The sequence below is a fragment of the Mycetomoellerius zeteki genome, unplaced genomic scaffold, assembly GCF_001594055.1.
Source record: "Mycetomoellerius zeteki isolate Tzet28-1 unplaced genomic scaffold, Tzet1.0 scaffold135, whole genome shotgun sequence".
Classification (NCBI taxonomy): Eukaryota; Metazoa; Arthropoda; class Insecta; order Hymenoptera; family Formicidae; genus Mycetomoellerius; species Mycetomoellerius zeteki.
In genome coordinates this window covers 1,884,987-1,902,758 of record NW_017256287.1, presented here as the reverse complement: position 1 = coordinate 1,902,758, position 17,772 = coordinate 1,884,987, and the positions used below count along the sequence as shown (strand labels likewise).

The following is a 17,772-nucleotide window of genomic DNA, read 5'->3' as shown; positions in this document are numbered from 1 at the left end:
ACACACACACACACACACACACACACACACACACACACAATATATAAGTATATATATAATAATGTATAAGTTTTACAGAAAAGTGTTTCAGACAAGAGTTGTAGGATTCAAAAAGATCTATTTATTGATCTTATCAGTTTGACCCTGGGTGGCGTCGTCAAGGTCAGGTTAAGGTCATGTCGATTTTTAAATGAAATATCCTACTTTTGATTCCAGAATCTAATAGCTGGTGTCGAGAGCTTTCCAAAACACTATAAGAAAATATTTTTTTATTAAATACTTTTTGAGTTATGATTTATGATGCTTGAAATTTACAGTACCGCCGGCATTAGCATTACCTGAGGTGTCCGACTGATGGCTAAAACCTCTTGACTGTTGTTCAGGATCATGTCCTGGATATCATTTGTCAAGATCAAAGCCACTGGAGATTATTCCTCTTATTTTCATTTTTGTACTAAAAATTCATTTCTACGTAAAAATAAAAATAAGAGGTACAACCTCTAATGGCTTTGATCTTGACAAATGATATCCAAGACATGAACCTGAGTCTTATAACTAGAAAAGTACTCAATAAAAATAATTTAATACATTTTGGAAAGCTTTCGACATCGGCTATTAGATTCTAGAATCAAAAGTAGAGTGTTCCATTTAAAAAAATCAATGTAACTTTGACCTATCGTCTAAGTTCACGCGTGTAAGTGTGATTGGCATTTTGCGTTGTATTGTAGAACAAAATACCAAAATGCGCGAACTTTAAGCGGTATGATTCGCTAACTTTAAATGTTTATAATTGAAAAATTATTATAATTTCGACATTTTGATATAAGAATTTTGGTGAATTTTTCTCAAAATAATTTCAGAAATATGCTATTAGCAGGTGATGCGGCGAGTCTGAAACATCCTGTATACACGTATACGTGCATACATACACACACGCACATACATATATGTATGTAGGTTTCTTTACTTCGAACTGATATTAAAAATTAAAACAGAAGAGGTTGATTACGGGATTTGATGAGGCTTTTCCGGATGAAGGCAACGTACGTCTGCACCCATGTCTTTGTTCAGGCCCTTCGTCCTGCCGATACGGACGCAAGTATACGGGGGTGCATTGTAAATCGCCCTATAAAAGCCACGAATGGCGAATGTTGCAAGGGCCGAAGATAGTTTACGGTGTATTCTTGTAGTTATAGCAACGCATATCTACCGTCCAATCGATAAACATTCAGGTGATTCAGGCATATGAGAATATTGGATTTGGATTGACTGACATATATTTCTATCTTCAATTTACTTTATGATTTTCAATATCTTAAAATTAAAATAGTAAATAAAGTGTGTTTGAAAACTCATATGATAGACATAATATATCTTATTTATTAATATCAAAATATATATCTGACTCCTTAATTTAAAAAGAAATATAGAACAGATTTTCTTTAATAAATTAAACTACATTTCTATAAAGAAGAATTAAAACTCTGATGTCAGTAGCAATTATTCTACAATTTTGATAAGGACAACAATCTTGCCACAGGATCTATATCTTTCTTTCAGGACGATTGCAAGCGCGATAGCTTTCGATCGGCTGAGACAGAGGGTGGAAAGTAGAAACGCAGCCCTCGGGTGGGCGTTGCAAGGGTAGTTTAGTGGCGGTCGCTATGGAAACCTCGAAGAGCCGATGTTCACTGCACCCCTGTTGCGGACCTTGAATGAGAATCGAAGGGCATACTACAAACGAGGTACAGCGAATTCGCGAGCATTTTTTTTCTTCGAATTCACTGTTTATTATAGAAATATCGGAAGCGAAAGACCAAATAATTTTTTGCTCTTTATAATTAAGAATCTACGAATTCATAAAATATATTTAATATACTCTTTCTATTGTATAAGAAAAAGAAAAATATTAAATTTATGCCCTTTGAATAAAAAATTATTTTGAGTGAAAAATAAATACTCATTAGTAATGAATTCGACCAAGTAAACTAAAAAAAAATTCATGTTATTTTCATCCAAATTCAGGAATGTTTTAAGGTCAACACCTTTCGCAAATTTGGGTGTAAATCATTAATTTGAGCTCGAAAGTACAACAGGCCACGTGTTCTCTTTTTTCATTTACACCGAGCGAATGCCGTAGTCCTCTATTTCGCGGTCCCGAGTAATCCACGGAGGTCTTTCGCCTCCTCTGAGGGATCGACGTCCCGGTCACCGACATCGAGTGCAGTAACCAAGGAGTAGGTTATCCGCGGACCTTCACCGCACGACAAGAGGTCGAAGACCCTACGGTACCTTCGTCGAGTGATCGATTCGTTTTAACCCTTTTGAGTTTCCTGATGATAAACGTATTGCTGCTGTAGCATTACAAGTTCTTTTAGCACAACGATTAAGCACAAATTAATATAGAGTAATACAAATTTTTTGTCTCCTATAGAATCCAGAGAGATCCAAGATTATAAAAAACAATTCTAAAATTATGCAATTATAAAAAATTAATATATAATTTATTGCGTAGAAAAATAATGACATATTTACATATATTTAAAATTAATTTTGTAAACATAGAAAATTGCCAATATAACGTAATATATTATGACAGGAATCATAAATCTTATAGGAAGCCTTTTATTTAAAAAAAAAAAAATACGATTTAATTTATTGTAAACTGATGGAATTTCGAAAACTGCACGCGAAAGTAGAAAGCAAACAAAAGGGCGTCTTGCGTCCCTAGATGGGGTCTCTGTCCTTAACAACATAGGTCGAGGACCTTCAACGACTCGTGCAGCCTTCTATCGTTCGCCTCCTCCTTCCCCTTTCTGTGTTACCTCTCCCCCTTTCTCGCTTATACTTTTTGCAACTGCCTGCCTGATCGACTGTTACTGGACTAAACGCCGACGCGAGCGATCGAGGACAAATTCAAGCTTGTTTTCTCAATCATTTGATAATCGCGAAAATTCCGACTTATTGCATCAATTCTTTCGTTTTTCTATAAGTAGGACAATTAATTCTAATTTAATTAAATACTGGAAATATTTGGACATGAATGTATCAGATATTCGTATAAAACTTGATTAATATTGAAGTCTTTTGCTATTTGAATTAATAAATCGAATATGATTCATAAAACAAATAATGCAGAGGTGAGAAGCCAATATAAGCATGGTGATGCATATTGTTAATCGTGCGTTACCGAAACTGTCATCGTATTATATAGCTATAAAGAGTCTCAGCAATTCAAATAGTGATGCAAATTACGACGTGCAGTCGGATTCTATATGTATTAATGGGTCAGTGGCATCGCGCAAACCTTGCTCGAGCATTGCACTTTTGTAACTCGTCTTACCTCCCTCGCTCGTATTGCCATTCCGTTCTCGGGATTTTGTCCTTTCTTTTCATCATTTTTCTGTATTTTTCTCTTTCTTTTTCTATTTTTATATCAAAGACTATTACTTGCTTTGATTCAAATTTTGACAATGTTAACAATAACAATATTAACAATGTTGACATACACATCTTGTAATACTTTTTTTAATATTTTGTAATCTCTAAAGAACCTTTAAAAAAATATACGCCAAGAGCATAAAAAAGATATTAAATACATTTTTCTTAATAAAAAACGGATATGAAATAAATGTAATTAACCAAGTATTTCATTACGCAAGACACATAAGATAGACTGACTAAAATTGTCAATATATTAATATAAAATTGTCAATGGATTATAGTGAAGAATTCTAGGACCAATATGTTTTCATAATATGGAAACTATTTGCAACATGTAACCATGTAATAAAAAAAAAACATTTTTATGCACTTGTAATACTTTTTTAATATTTCGTAATATCGGTTTTAAACTAAAAAAATTACGGATTATATATAAAGCCTACTAGTTTTTATTAAAAGTAATGTTGTAGTAGATGTAGTAGTTGTGATAGATAATTGCATAAAAAACTGTTACACATATATTTATACAGCTACTGTGGTATGCTCGTAATTTACGCTGGTCGTAAATCAATCCTAAGAAGGGTCCAATGATCCGAGGCGTAAATAGCATTATTGGTTTACGGTCGTCTAATTCGCTACGAAGGATGGAACTGACCTCGATTCACTATGAAATGTTCGCTCCAATTTACGGACGTATGAAAGAATTCAATCTTGTGTGTGTTGCTTTTGATAATATCGCAATGAGTATTATATGGAAACAGATTTCTGTAGAACGGTGAAGAGTTTCTATTCTTATAATATAAATTTATATCTGTCTTTGTAATATAAATTTAATATAAATTGTATTATCAACTACATTTTTTGTTTCGAACGATTAAAAATATCGAGATCTTTTTAAACTTTTATTAAAAAAATAGTACCTTGATCTAGTTATTAGTTTGAAAGAGTAAGGTCGATAAAAAAATCCCCTCGAGCGTTGAACATATCGAATTTCACGCGATCAATAAAAGTGGGAATAGAGATATAAGCTCAGAACGTTTCGATGACGGTTAGCCTGTATTATACTCTAAAATAGATCTATATATCCCTAACCCCTTTCGTATTTCCTCTTTTCCGGAAAAGAAAAAGAACTGAAAGCTCTATGAAGGTTTCATTGATTTTATCCGAAAAGGATGTGCGAGTACTTCGATGTAAGATCCAGCTGCCGAAGATTCAGGTAAACTTTTGTACCCTTTCAAACATTTTATTTCATAAATTCGGAACCCTTTTCACGTGATCATCGTGATCGCGCACAAACGCATTTTATGCTTCGTATTGCTCATTGAATTCCAGAGTTGCGTACAATGAATAAGAGGTCTATTGCTCCAGATTTACGTTTATTAAGTAAATAGAATGGAATTGCGTTTAATAATACGCAATACTTTTTATCGCATTGCCGAACACTTATTCAGCATTTCTTCAATCGTCAGGTAAATAAGGTACTTATCCTTATAGATAGACTATTTTCATTATAAAATTTTGTTTTCAAATTTTCGTCGCGATAAATGGGATATTACAAGAAGTTTAACTTTGCGAAAGGATTAAGGGGCTCCTAAAGTAAAACCCGAACTCCGACGAGATCGCTGTTTTATTGATAAAATGCGGCACATCGACATATCTTTATGTACTATTATACATCAATATCGCACGCACACATATACATAAATTTTCGTACAACGATAGTGTTTTAATTAGATATCTAAGTCAAATTCTAAGAATTTTACGTTTTTTGTTCGTGTAAACTACTAATTAATCTATAGACCACAATTTCGTACTGCAAAGCTTTTATACTAATTGTAAGCACATATTGTACGACTCTGACATCGTATTGGACTAAGAAATAGTATAAAAGATTTTTTTCAATTTAAACAATTATTTTCGTTCTCGGCATAAACTCCATCTCAAACATGTATTAATACGTATATTTTAATCCTAGAAAAGAATTTTCAAATCTATAAAAGAAAAAAGTAACTGTTAGATATACAAAAATTATTGCATTTAGTCGATGATACAGATTTTAGGATCCCCTTAACGATGGTTACAGATTAACTTTTGTTAATGTAAAATATAGTATATCTTGAGTACCCTCGCATATCCGCAATTATATCTGCTCATAAATCAACTCTTGCATTTTTTCGTCTAATTTTACACAACATAAAATTCTTAATGAAAGGCTTCAACCTTTTTCGTGTCATAGTTGCATAGCGGCTGCAACGGGTTTTTCTTTTTGACTCAGTTTGTGAAACCCATTACGATATGACTTATGATGAGAGAATGTCAACATTTCAAAATTGAAATAAATCATCCAGGTATAACTTCGAAAAAAATAAAACAAGAACAATAGTCGAGTTATAGAATTCAAGCGCAAATCAAAAGGGAAAAGGGCGAAGTACAAAATGAAACGAACTATTTTTTACAAAAACAATAAAGGTTGTTAATTCAATTCTTCATTCCATCTGTGTCAAACGGAGGATACCTTCTTTTTCTTATCATAATATTTACCATCCACGAATATTAATCTGTTCTTAATCGCGTTATCGCACGATGAAATCAGTCCTCCACCGAGAAGAGGCAATTTTTTGTGAGGGAAGCTGCCTAACCAAAGAAGGGAGAATAACCGACAAGGGATGATCCACCTCCTTCTTTGATCGGCAGGGGTGGTTGTGCGAGCGTGGCCAAGGTCGGGACCGATAAACACAATCGTTTCCTTGGTAACTATCCCTCGAGATCGTATAACCTTGAACATCTCGCGAGATTTCGAATCTTTCTCAAGTCACACTCAAACAAAGAAATCTTGAGTTGAACATTTGATGTTATTATGACTCATTCTCATTAATAATTCTAAATTTAAATATAAAAATATGTAATGTTAAAATAGAATAGAATTAAGTACAATTTCACAAGAAGAACTTATCATTTGAATATATCTTACGACTGAGTGATGGTTTATAATAACTGTCTCACAGATACACACCCTTTCTTTTGCTTCTTTCTCTCTTTTTATATCCCATGTTAATCAATCTTCAAAATTATAATGTATAAAAAAATATACCTTACTATTGCCACAATTTAAATCGAATAAAATAAGAAAAAATATAATAAGAATACAATAAAAAAAAGATATATAATAATTAAAAGAAAATTAAGGATTATACACACAGATAAATGTAACACAGTTTATAAGAATACGGATACGCAGTAAAAAGAACTATCTGAAAACATTTATTACCATTATATTCAATTTAAATTGTGGAAATAATATTTTATACATATGATATTCAAATATACATATATATAAATATATACATATATGTATATTGAAAATAAAAAATATATTTAGGTATATGTGCACTACTTAATTTTCTTTTAGCATTTTTTTAGTCTACATTATTTTATGTCACTTTATATATGTCATGTCAGTTAAAGAGTTGTTTCAATAATATCGCCATGCACATCTTAACGTTAGACATTACTTGATAACGTGACTTCTCGATCACCCTATATACAGATAAAGCGAAATGAGAACGTAAGAAGAACCGGGTTCGTTTACCCGCGTAGTTATCGCAACAGGACTCTTTCGGACATAATCGCGTTCTTGTCTCGTGAGATTCTTTTTGCACACCTCGACATGTAATGTTCAGCTTGACAGCAAGCAAGTGATCGTAGCAAGCAATCATTATAATGCATCAAGTAATTTTAGCTCTATTTATGATTTTTACTTAGCTTGTGTTGTGCGACAGAAAATCAAAATAAAAGACAAATTACAAAAACACATCAAAATATAAATATTGATAACATCAATCTTTTTTGTAATGTAATATATTTTTGTTAAATCATTGCTATATTTTCTTTAATATTTAAAATATTTTTCCGACAAGCAGCATTTCTGACGAAAGAAAACATTATATTTGACTGAAGCCATATCACTCAGGAAGCAAAGTTTTGTATATTAGGCATAATTCAGCTCGTGGAACATTTTACTGAAACCTGAGAACTTTATTCGAATAGGTGGAAAGTTCGGATACACGAGCCGAAAACAAAGATCTTTGGGTTCGAAAGCGGAGCCCTTTAGTCGGAAGACAGGCCGTATTCTCTTCGAAAGGGTTTGGTGATGATCGGGGTGCAAGGAAGGAAGGAAGGAAAAGAGTGTGCAATGTATATGTGTGCGTGTGTGTGAGTGTGTGTTGCGAAAGAGGGAGGAAGAGAATACAAACGGGGAAGTGGACGGAGAGAGGAGGAAATAGTCGTCGAGAGACAGGGAGAAGAGAGAGAAGTCGGGTCCGTGACCGAGCAGGATCAATGCACGACGTGGACCTTGAGAGTCCCTCCACCCTTCACCCACTCCCCTGTCTAACTCTCACCCAGCGACGATCCCGCCGCCCTCCTCGCGTGTCGTTCGCAGCCCTTGCACAGGCGGCGCGACGACGACGGAGGCGAGAGGAGGACGAGACGGGCCTGGAGGACGTGCGCAGAGAGGGAGAGACAGGCCTGAGAGGAGAGGCGCAGATTGCATCGTGCACAACACCGCTCTGTCAGCCACACCAACGACGTATAACCGCACTAGCACACCGCCGTCGGCTGCTGATATGCAGGCCGATGCACCGCCATGGCCCCTTACGACGGCCAATGCTCTTTGAGATCTGCCGAGGCTCTAAAAATTGCATTATTAACCCTTAACTGGTATATAGTACGGGCCTCTTGCATGATCTCATGTTCTCCAATTAATTGTTGAAACCGCTGCTGTTTGAGATCGACTTCCTTCATATTTCATCTTGCTATTGGGAGAATGTTTTCCTCTCTTTCTTTCTTTCTCTATTTTTCTTTCTTTCTTCTAATTAATTTACTCGATAGCTGTACTATAATTCGTATCTATAATATAGAATAACTGAAAATGTATCAAACAGATGTTTATGCCATTTCCAAAAATATTATTCTATCACTTCCTGTATTACATTCCTTTCCAATTTTGGGAAATATGTATTATGTATGCGCTCACTAAGAAGTTACATCAGGGCAGCTGCAGTCTGTCAAGCTAAGTCAACCCTTTTCAAAATCGATGACTAATTCTTGGTATTCTGCGGTTGCAATGGATATTTACGTAAATTTTCGTCAGGATGACGGAACATCCTTCATGCATGAATTTGGCAGCTGGGCTGAGTTCTAATATAAGTATGCATAGGATTGAATCTCTATTGAAAGATTTGCATCTGTTCGAACCCTTTTCCTGAATTTTATGAATCAGGAAAGAGATTGACAAACTTAAACTCCCGTTTCGCAAATAACGTTTGATGCCTGAAGGATGTAGATCAGCTGTCCTAAAAACGATAATGGATTTATGTTCCTCACATGCCAAATGTAATTGTTTAATTTTAAATTCAATCGTATAAAATTTATAAATTAATAATGGGTCTTTTCGCGTTGCTTTCACTTTTTATAGTATTTTCGCTTTCTTTCTTCAACGCCCAAATATATATTTAATAAACGATTTATTATTATATATTTACATTTATCTCATTTTAAGCAAAAATTTTTGTGCATTTTAAGCGAACAAACTTAATATATTATTAATGTAACGATTATTGCAATTAATTATCATATAAATCGAAAAAACAACTTTCGTTGCTAAACTTGCAATGCGGTGACAGAATAGGTGTCTTGATAAATACGTTATTTACTATATTTTTTCCTGTAACAGTTGAGATATGCTTTTCAAAGTAGCGATGTGCGTCGTATGAGATTGATTACACGGATATTGATAAGAAAATCTTGCCTGCACGTGCGTGATAGGTGGCACGAAAGAATGTACGCGTGGCACTAAATGAAATGTTAAAAAAGAGCATAATGAATGGACAGGAAATTCGTTTCTTATTTTCAGACGAGCTGTTCTTTTATATTTTTTTTATTATCTTTTTACGATATTCCTTTCAGTATAAATATATGATAAAATGTTACTGCGTTTCTTCGTGTGTCTCCGAATAATTTAGAAATGCGTGACTTTTTCCCTTTTGCGTTATTACATGATCGAAAAACTATTACGATTTCAAAAGTCGGAACATTTTAATAAATCAAATATATCTCGCATACGCTAGAAATTATTAATAATTAGTATATGTGTAACTAATATGAAAAAAAATGCAGTCAATTTAATTCTTATAATTTTTAATTAAAAAATATGACTTAATTTGTATATATTAAGTTATAAGTGTTATAATTAAATGGTTAAGTTATATGTATATAAAAGCAAGAGAGTTTATGGATTAACCCCGTTTTCTTTTTCCCTCCAGACTTTTTAGGTCTGTCGTCACTACACAAACAACCCTTCGTTCCCACGGCACTCGTTTATCTCCACAAGAATTTGACACTATCCTGAAATCTCAGAAACCATGAGATCCTATATAATCTGTATATCTTTACATACAATGATTTTTTTTACAGACAATGGTTAAAATACACACGATTTTTAAAACCTAATTGCCAACCTTAAGTTAAAATAACAAAAATTAAAAGTTAATTCGTTTTTGCAACAATAAGTTCGGTCCGTCTGAAGGATCGAGATCCTTCATTTTTCATTATTCCTTACAAATAAAATCCTTTCAGGAATTCAGTGTTTCACAAGAATGCGGGTATTCAACGAAGGATTTTTGTAACCTCGTCGACCTTTTCTGTTAGCTTACAAACCGATTTATGCAATTCATACACAGGCCCAACTTGTGTAGTTGCGTTTACGGAACTGCCAGGATGCATCTGCCAGGGTCGGTAAGACGAGAACGCGACACGCGCAACGTAACGCGAAACTTTTTACATGAGCGATTTTACGTAACAGATGTAACGATGTGGCCACGTGACGATCTTTCACTTTCGTTTGAAAGCACCGGAAGGAGATCAAGACTTATTACAAAACGTTTGATAACGTAATATATGCGTTGCATTATATGTTCCACTGTATCTATGAAGAATTAATATATTTTTCTATCCGCTAACATTTACTTCCATTTCTAATTTTAGCAAGAAAGATCGAAGCTAAAGATAAAAAAATGTATAAAACAATAGGTATAATCTTGATATCTGTATATAAGCGAAATTGTGTGTTTGCATTAATTCCGATTCGAATTAACGACATGTAATAATTAATTACATTTATAATTTATTATCACTAAATTGAAAATATCGAACGTTAACCCTTAGAGCCACTTTTCTTGTAGTTACTCAAGGTGAACGCTAGGGGCTCCTAGTTACCCCGCGAGAGCGTACTTACAAGACGAGTTAACGCAAAACGCGGCAGCGCACGTCGGGTGCATTGCACCCCCGTCCGCCCGACGAGGGTTGGATCGATCGCGGGCGTTGGCGCCGAGGTCACCGGCTCGCCTTGCTCGGAGTAATGACCCTCACCCAGTGCAGAGCAATGGCATCGGCAAACGACACCTTTCCTAGAAAATCGCGAGGGTGGTTGTCGTAGAAGTACCTCATCGACGCTATGCGATCGCCGTCTCCAATGCGGCGACGCGACGAGGAAGGGGTAAAACGTTATATCGCGTGGTCCCATCACCACTGCAAAATGCGCAGAGGTGGTACTTTCGCCCCCGCTTCATGCTCCTCTCTCCCTCCCTTCTTTCTATGCCGTCGCTGATGTTGAACCCTCGCGCAGGATCGCGGGGGACCTTAAACTTGGGGAGAGGTCAATCATCGAGCTCAACCTTCGCAATGACCGCGATCGCGACATGTTTCCGTTTACCATTTCACAAGAATATTTAAATAAAATTGTCTCACTTTCAATTAGATAGAAATTGGAAATGTTATATTATATCCTCCCTACTATATCTAGATTTTCTTTCAGTAATTTTCCATCTGTTAAATATACAACTGTGCAAATATTTTTGAGAGAGGAAAAAGAAATCGAACTTTAAATTATTAAATTGATTTTTCAAGATTATATTATAAGGGAAAATTTCTTCGACTCTAAATATTTTTCAAAAGATCTGCAATAAATTGAAATGTAATAGTTATGTACAGCACTTAATTTATTGATATTCATATATCTTGAAGTAATAATGACATGTCACAGGATTCAAATTCGAGATAAATCGAACATAATTTTACCCTTTCTTTGGGTTGCCCTTTTCAGTAAGCAAGAAAATGTGAAAGCAATTATCACGGGGTGGCAATTACTAAAATGACGCACGTACATTCACCCTGGAGTCCCACCGGAAGTTTGCCACGCCAGAAAGTCTCGATTACCTGAGAGTTGCAGCTCACGCGAACTCTCCCCTCGACTGCAGTTCTACTTTTCGCAGAAACGCGCCCCCGCGTAAAAACGAAAGAAGGGAGGGATGGGGCCATTGGTGCGACATTGCATGCAATAGCGATTGTAAGGATAAAAGCGGGGGAATATAGACTGACTGGGTCATTCCACCCTGTTTTACATTACCTAGCGAACGAGGGTCATTGCGAGACGACGAACCTTTCGAATGGCCTCTCTTGTTCTACCACTTTCGATCCACTTTAACGGCGGGAGCACCAGTATGATAGTATAGTGGTAATAGCATCGGAAAGGAACAATTGAAAAATAATTCGCGTGACACTTCGGATCGGTACAAGAATAACATCTGTTCTTTTAGAAATGTATATTATATTCTTATTTTTCTCTTATTCCTATTCTACTAAATAAAATTGAGCATCTATTGTAAAATATAATTGGTTTATTGAATGCATGAATTTTATCTTGTCTAAACGTAATTTCAAAAGATAGACTATGGCCGGTATTCATAGTCGATTTTTATTTTAAGATCGTGTTAAGTAATGTTTTAAGATGCTAATACAGCTTTCTGATTGGTTCATGACATCTTAAGACTATACTTAAAACTAAATTAAAAATTCTAAATCTAAAATCCGGCTATAATATAAATACTGCTTTTTGAATCCTTGAAATTTGAAACAACAGAATGTACTCGGATTTTTATATATAATTTTTAAGATATAATTTATATAATAAAGATTAAATAATTTTATATATAATATATATATATATATAAACGAGCACGCACATATACCTACGTCATTGAACACCAAACGTCAAATTATTATATGAACCAAAATGAATAAAATTTTGCATGATATAGGTAAAAATTTTATGTTATAAAATTTGATTGTATTCCTGAAGTAAAATTATCAATCAAATGCATGTTGCACACATAGATACTGATTTTCTTATCCAAAACTAAAAAGAACTGGAACAACTGCTTTGTCTGTCTGTTTTCATCGTTATACATGATAAGATACGATAAAAAGTAAAAACACTATATAGCATATAATCGTAATCAACTGAAAAATGTAATCGTTTAAATCTGTTTAAACTCTCGAATTATTATCGTCAACAGGAAAAATTCATTCAAAAAAGATATCTGAAAACAACCAGTAAAGTAATTAAAGAATCGTGGTAGGAAAGTTTTTTTGGACAACTGTATTTTTTGAAAAAAGAATTGCAAAATATAAATTTGAGTCGACCAAAATTTCTATACATTTAATAATGTTTCGATGTTTGTAAAAAAATGTATATTTACACAACTGATAACTACATTAAATTTATTTCATAAACAATTCGTGCGAAACAAAATTTGTATAAAATAATTTGTGTAAAATGCGTCGTACTTGATTATAAGGCTTTTTCAAGTTCATTACAACACGTCCGGTTGGGAGAAAGTTTATCAGCATATCAACTTGTTTCCGAGGAAGTATGCATTTTCCTCCTACGAGAATCGAGAATAGAGACCTTAGGTCCCAACTGTATTTGCCCTTCTTATCATAGCGCATACCATACGTAGGCACTTGACGCGCACATGTTGCGCGCGCGTGCTCGAGTACATCTACATGTGATACACAGACTAGCCTTAGCTGAAGGGTGTCTGCGTCCATGGTACACGTTGCGGGATGCAGCGAGGTGCATACACCCTTTTATAATATGTCTGAGAGATCGAGTAGTTCTTTCTCACATATTTATCTGTAAGAGATCTAGATCTTGATTCTCGGTTTTATGTAATGTTTTTCTATCATAAATTATTGAATGATAATTTTATTACGACAAAATATTATTATTAAAGATGGTCAATTAATTATAATTTGCAATCGATTAAGATTTGTTGATTGAAAACAAATTATGAATATGAAATTGTCAGTTTTTTTAATTTTTTAGAATAATAGATAAGAGTGAAACAGAAAGAGATAGAGAGCATAAAAGTATAATTAAAAGATAGATTTTGAAAGAAGCAAATGTTCGAAAAGAGAATTTTTTTATTCTGTCCAGAAAATAAATATTTCCTGTTCAATGGAAAAATTCTCTTGTCTTCATCAATAGCTGTCGAAATGTATGATGACACATCGTCACGTCACTGAGCCTTGGCCTCAAGTTAGGAGATAATGAAACATTGATAAAAAGCAGACTATTTGAAAACATAATGACTTGACCCATTCGGCATCAACAATGGAAACTGCATACTTTTGTATCTACCTGAAGTTTTTCCTTGAATAATTGCTCAGATTAAGAGTATTATCATTTCCTTTACAAAATATTTAATTATTTAAAGTTTATAGTAAAGTTTATAGTAAATTAAAAGTTCATAGTAAAGTTCATAATAAAAATCTGACTTTTTATCTCATATAATTTATGAACTATACAGATTTGTTGCTCTTTTTCTGTGGATCAAATATATACAAAAAAAAATATAGAATACGTTATAAAGTTTGGACGATGTAAGATTACATCTTTCATCAAAGCATCTCTACATTCACACGATTGTACTCAGCGGATCACAAAATCATTTCTTGCTATCATGTATGTTGTCACCGCGATAACGTGTGGCCTTCTTCAAGATCGCTCGATGTATTTTTACAATTGCACGACGTCGCCGCCATTTATCTGTCATCTATCGATTCATTGCAAGGAATAATGAAAGCTGTATATTGTGAATCGATAACAAGTTTGCAAAACTACTCACGCATTTATGCGCGGATTGTGCCGTTATGTTACATTATAGCTTCTGATAAGTGTGAATGACTAAGGAAACTAATTAAATTTTTTTAATTTTACTAATTTTACTAGATCATTTTATCTAAACTTATACTACGGATCGCGCGGTCTCCGGTCTCAACAGCGAACAACAGTTTTTTAAAATAAATTATAAAATCTCGCCTTGTATCTCTTTATATTAAAATGTTCAGTTTCTCGATCATTCTAGCAATTCGAATCGTTTCCACGCGGTCGATTTGATTGCGTATCTTTCTGTATATAGATAAGAATGTTGATACACTGTACAATGCATTGTGACAATCTTGCAAAATACTTTTTAATATTTTTCACGGTCAAGGCCGTTCTCTGCGTCACCGTCGAATTTATATTTAGAAGAACGATTTAAAGAGACGACTCTTTTTCTTTCGCCATCACATTAACATAGATCGTAGACGTCGCCGGTGTCCTCGAACTTTACCGAATTCTGGTTCACGTTGATGCGAATGCCGATTTTTTTCGTAAATAAAATCAATTAGTCAACATGGAATATAAAAGAAATATGCTCGCGTCATAATCCTTTCGCCACAGACAGCCTTGATCATTTGCCACCTCACTTACGAGGACAGATCAACATGTTCCGGGATTAAATTACCATACAGGAAAATCATTATCTGTTTGTTTCCTTACGGCTTATTTATTATTCGACCTATAAATATTTTGTACTATCGATTCGATATAATTTGTTTTCGTCTACATCATATTCTTTTTAACTTATTTGTATCTTCACTCGTTCTACGATCGACTGCGACAAACAGACAACAATGCTTAGCGGGACTTATCGTTAATGAACCTTACCAACATAAACACAGTCGTATCATCTGGAATATAAAACAGTTCTGCGAAGTCTGACGAAAGAGAGAGAACGGCAATCCGCCAAAGAATTTCTCGTCTACATCCGACCAGTCAACGCCTCGAAATTTATAGCCATCGTTGTATCGCAGTATGCAAATTTCGTTCGGATCTCCCAGAAGTTTACCTTTTTTTAAACCACTTTTTATGGGCCGATGATCTCGTTACTTTTGTACCACGAAACAGCATAAGCTTCGCTTGCGTAAGCTGTTATTGTAAATCAAATGCGAATGCATTCACGAAATATGTATCAATAATGTCTCGACGATCAGTGAAAATCATTTATACGTATATACAGTTTTGTAAAAATTTTATTACATGTACAAAGTACATTTCGCAATTATCTTCTTTTCTCGTGCATCCAATTTTAGAACGGTAATACTTTACAAATTCAAAAAATTTTTTTTTAATTCCAAAGGTCTACAAATTCTAAAGAGCAGCAAGTTCTAAGAAACGAATCGGTATACTGATTGTGAGAGAAAAGTGTTTGGTATTTGAGACTACAATTGCATGGTAAAATAATTATATTTATTTAGAAAATCCATTTTTATATAATTTATAATTATATATAAAATATGTTCATTTATGTACAAATATATAAAATTATATATCTACAATTTTATATAATTATATATAAAATATTTTTTTCCGAGTATCTTTTTGAGATTCACTGTATCTCAGAATACAGGTAAAAAAAAAACAAAATAAGATATGTTCCTCACCGAGATCGGGAATAGAACTGGTGGGTTCCTCGTGATGGCCTTTGCTCTCGTTGGAGGTTCTCGCTCTGGGAGGCGGCGGCGGCGGAGGTGGTCTCATGCTGGAGGTCGAACTGACTACAACTGTCGCGGGTGGTGGTGGAGGTGGACCACTGTTTCTTCCGTGATTGCCACGTATTTGAGACTGCGGTGACATCAGCACCGTTTCACCCCGCGCGTGCCCCTGAGGTGGCCGAGGGCACCAGCCATGTAACACCCTTATGGCACTGCGCACTTCCGCCTGCAGTTCGGCGGCCCTGTCTCGAGCTGTGTGAGCCACCTTCGTTACAGGAAACCCGCGCTATCGCGGGTTACACAAGGATCACGTGACAGACAACACTTCTCTCTATAAGTCGTGTAGTCCACTTTACTCACGTAACACGTCGATTTACGATTACACTAAAGTCACGTTACGTGCACTTCGATTAGTCACCGAGTCTACAAAGATATTCTTTTCTAATCTTTATAATCTATTTTTATCAAAATAGTTCTCACCAATTCACTGTATTTTTTGATAAACACTTTCGATCTATTGTTTTCAATAAACATACACTTTATGTCTCTCTACTAGATCCACTAGTCGAGGATCGAATTTGGAGAACCCTCAATCTGTTTATCAATCACTTTTGAAATGATTTTTCGTTTTTATCAGTTTTGCGCCGAGTGATATTTCAATTTGGAAAACACTGTGTTAATCATACTTTTCATTATTTGAATCAACTTCACTTTATCCAGTGACTTGGATTAGAAATTAGATTTAGAGAACACTTGGAGTCAGACACTTCTTTTAACAAATGCAACCTGTCATCGTCTTCTCTCTCGCTGATCAGGCTCGACTTCACCTGGACCAATAGAGTCACTTCACTCTGTCTCTCTCGCGCGCGCTCCCGCCAGTTGTCGAGTGTCACGGTCAATGTCTCATAGTGGCGCGTGGCAGGTGTCCGCGGAAGCTCTCGTTCGCGCTTTCGCGACTCGTGCGAAAGAGATGGGCAAATTGTCACGGGGGATGTCACAAGCAGACAAGCAAGTTAAATAAGCGGAGCGGACGCGCGTTTCGGAGCTGTCGATCGTATATGAATGAACGTTTCTTAGCAGTACGCCGAAAACAACAGTCCTCGGCACACGCGTCGTCCCTCGCGAGAGTTTCAGCAGCAACCTTCCCCTCTCTTGTACCACCCACGCCACGCACCCACCACTTTCTCGCTCCCTCCCGGCGCGTCACTCTACCCCACTCACAGTCCCGTCCCCCGTGTCTCTCACCCTTGCGGGCGCGCTAGAGCGAGAGAGACGTATCGCCTCCGACGTCTATCTTCTATCGCTCACGCCGCACCGGTACAAAGGCGAGCGTCAACCCCTGTCTCGTAAAGTCAATCGCGCTATATCAAAACAAAGCGCCTAATGTTTGTAAATCGCGTGACACATCGTTTCTAACAACGTCGCGATCGAGATGTTATCACGTGGTCGCGTGACCAGACTCGTGTCCGGTCGCTCGTCAGTTAAATAATAATACAGACGGAAATGCGGTAAATCCGCGTGCGTCGCGCGTGCAAGCGTGCTACTACCGTACGTGTGTAGGTATGCACCGTGGATTACGCGTATGCGCGATCGCTGATGCACGACGCT

General features: G+C 35.6%; 1 protein-coding gene across 1 annotated transcript in view; it reads right to left on the bottom strand.

The window, feature by feature from the left end:
• Positions 1–16,582, bottom strand: part of E75 (Ecdysone-induced protein 75B) — a 93,330-nt gene extending 76,748 nt beyond the window's left edge. Inside the window, exon 1 of the mRNA XM_018462088.1 lies at positions 16,114–16,582. Within this exon, the coding sequence (XP_018317590.1) occupies positions 16,114–16,306 (193 nt within the window). The 5' untranslated portion in view covers positions 16,307–16,582. The remainder of the gene's footprint in view (positions 1–16,113) is intronic.
• Positions 16,583–17,772: the final 1,190 nt, after the last annotated feature.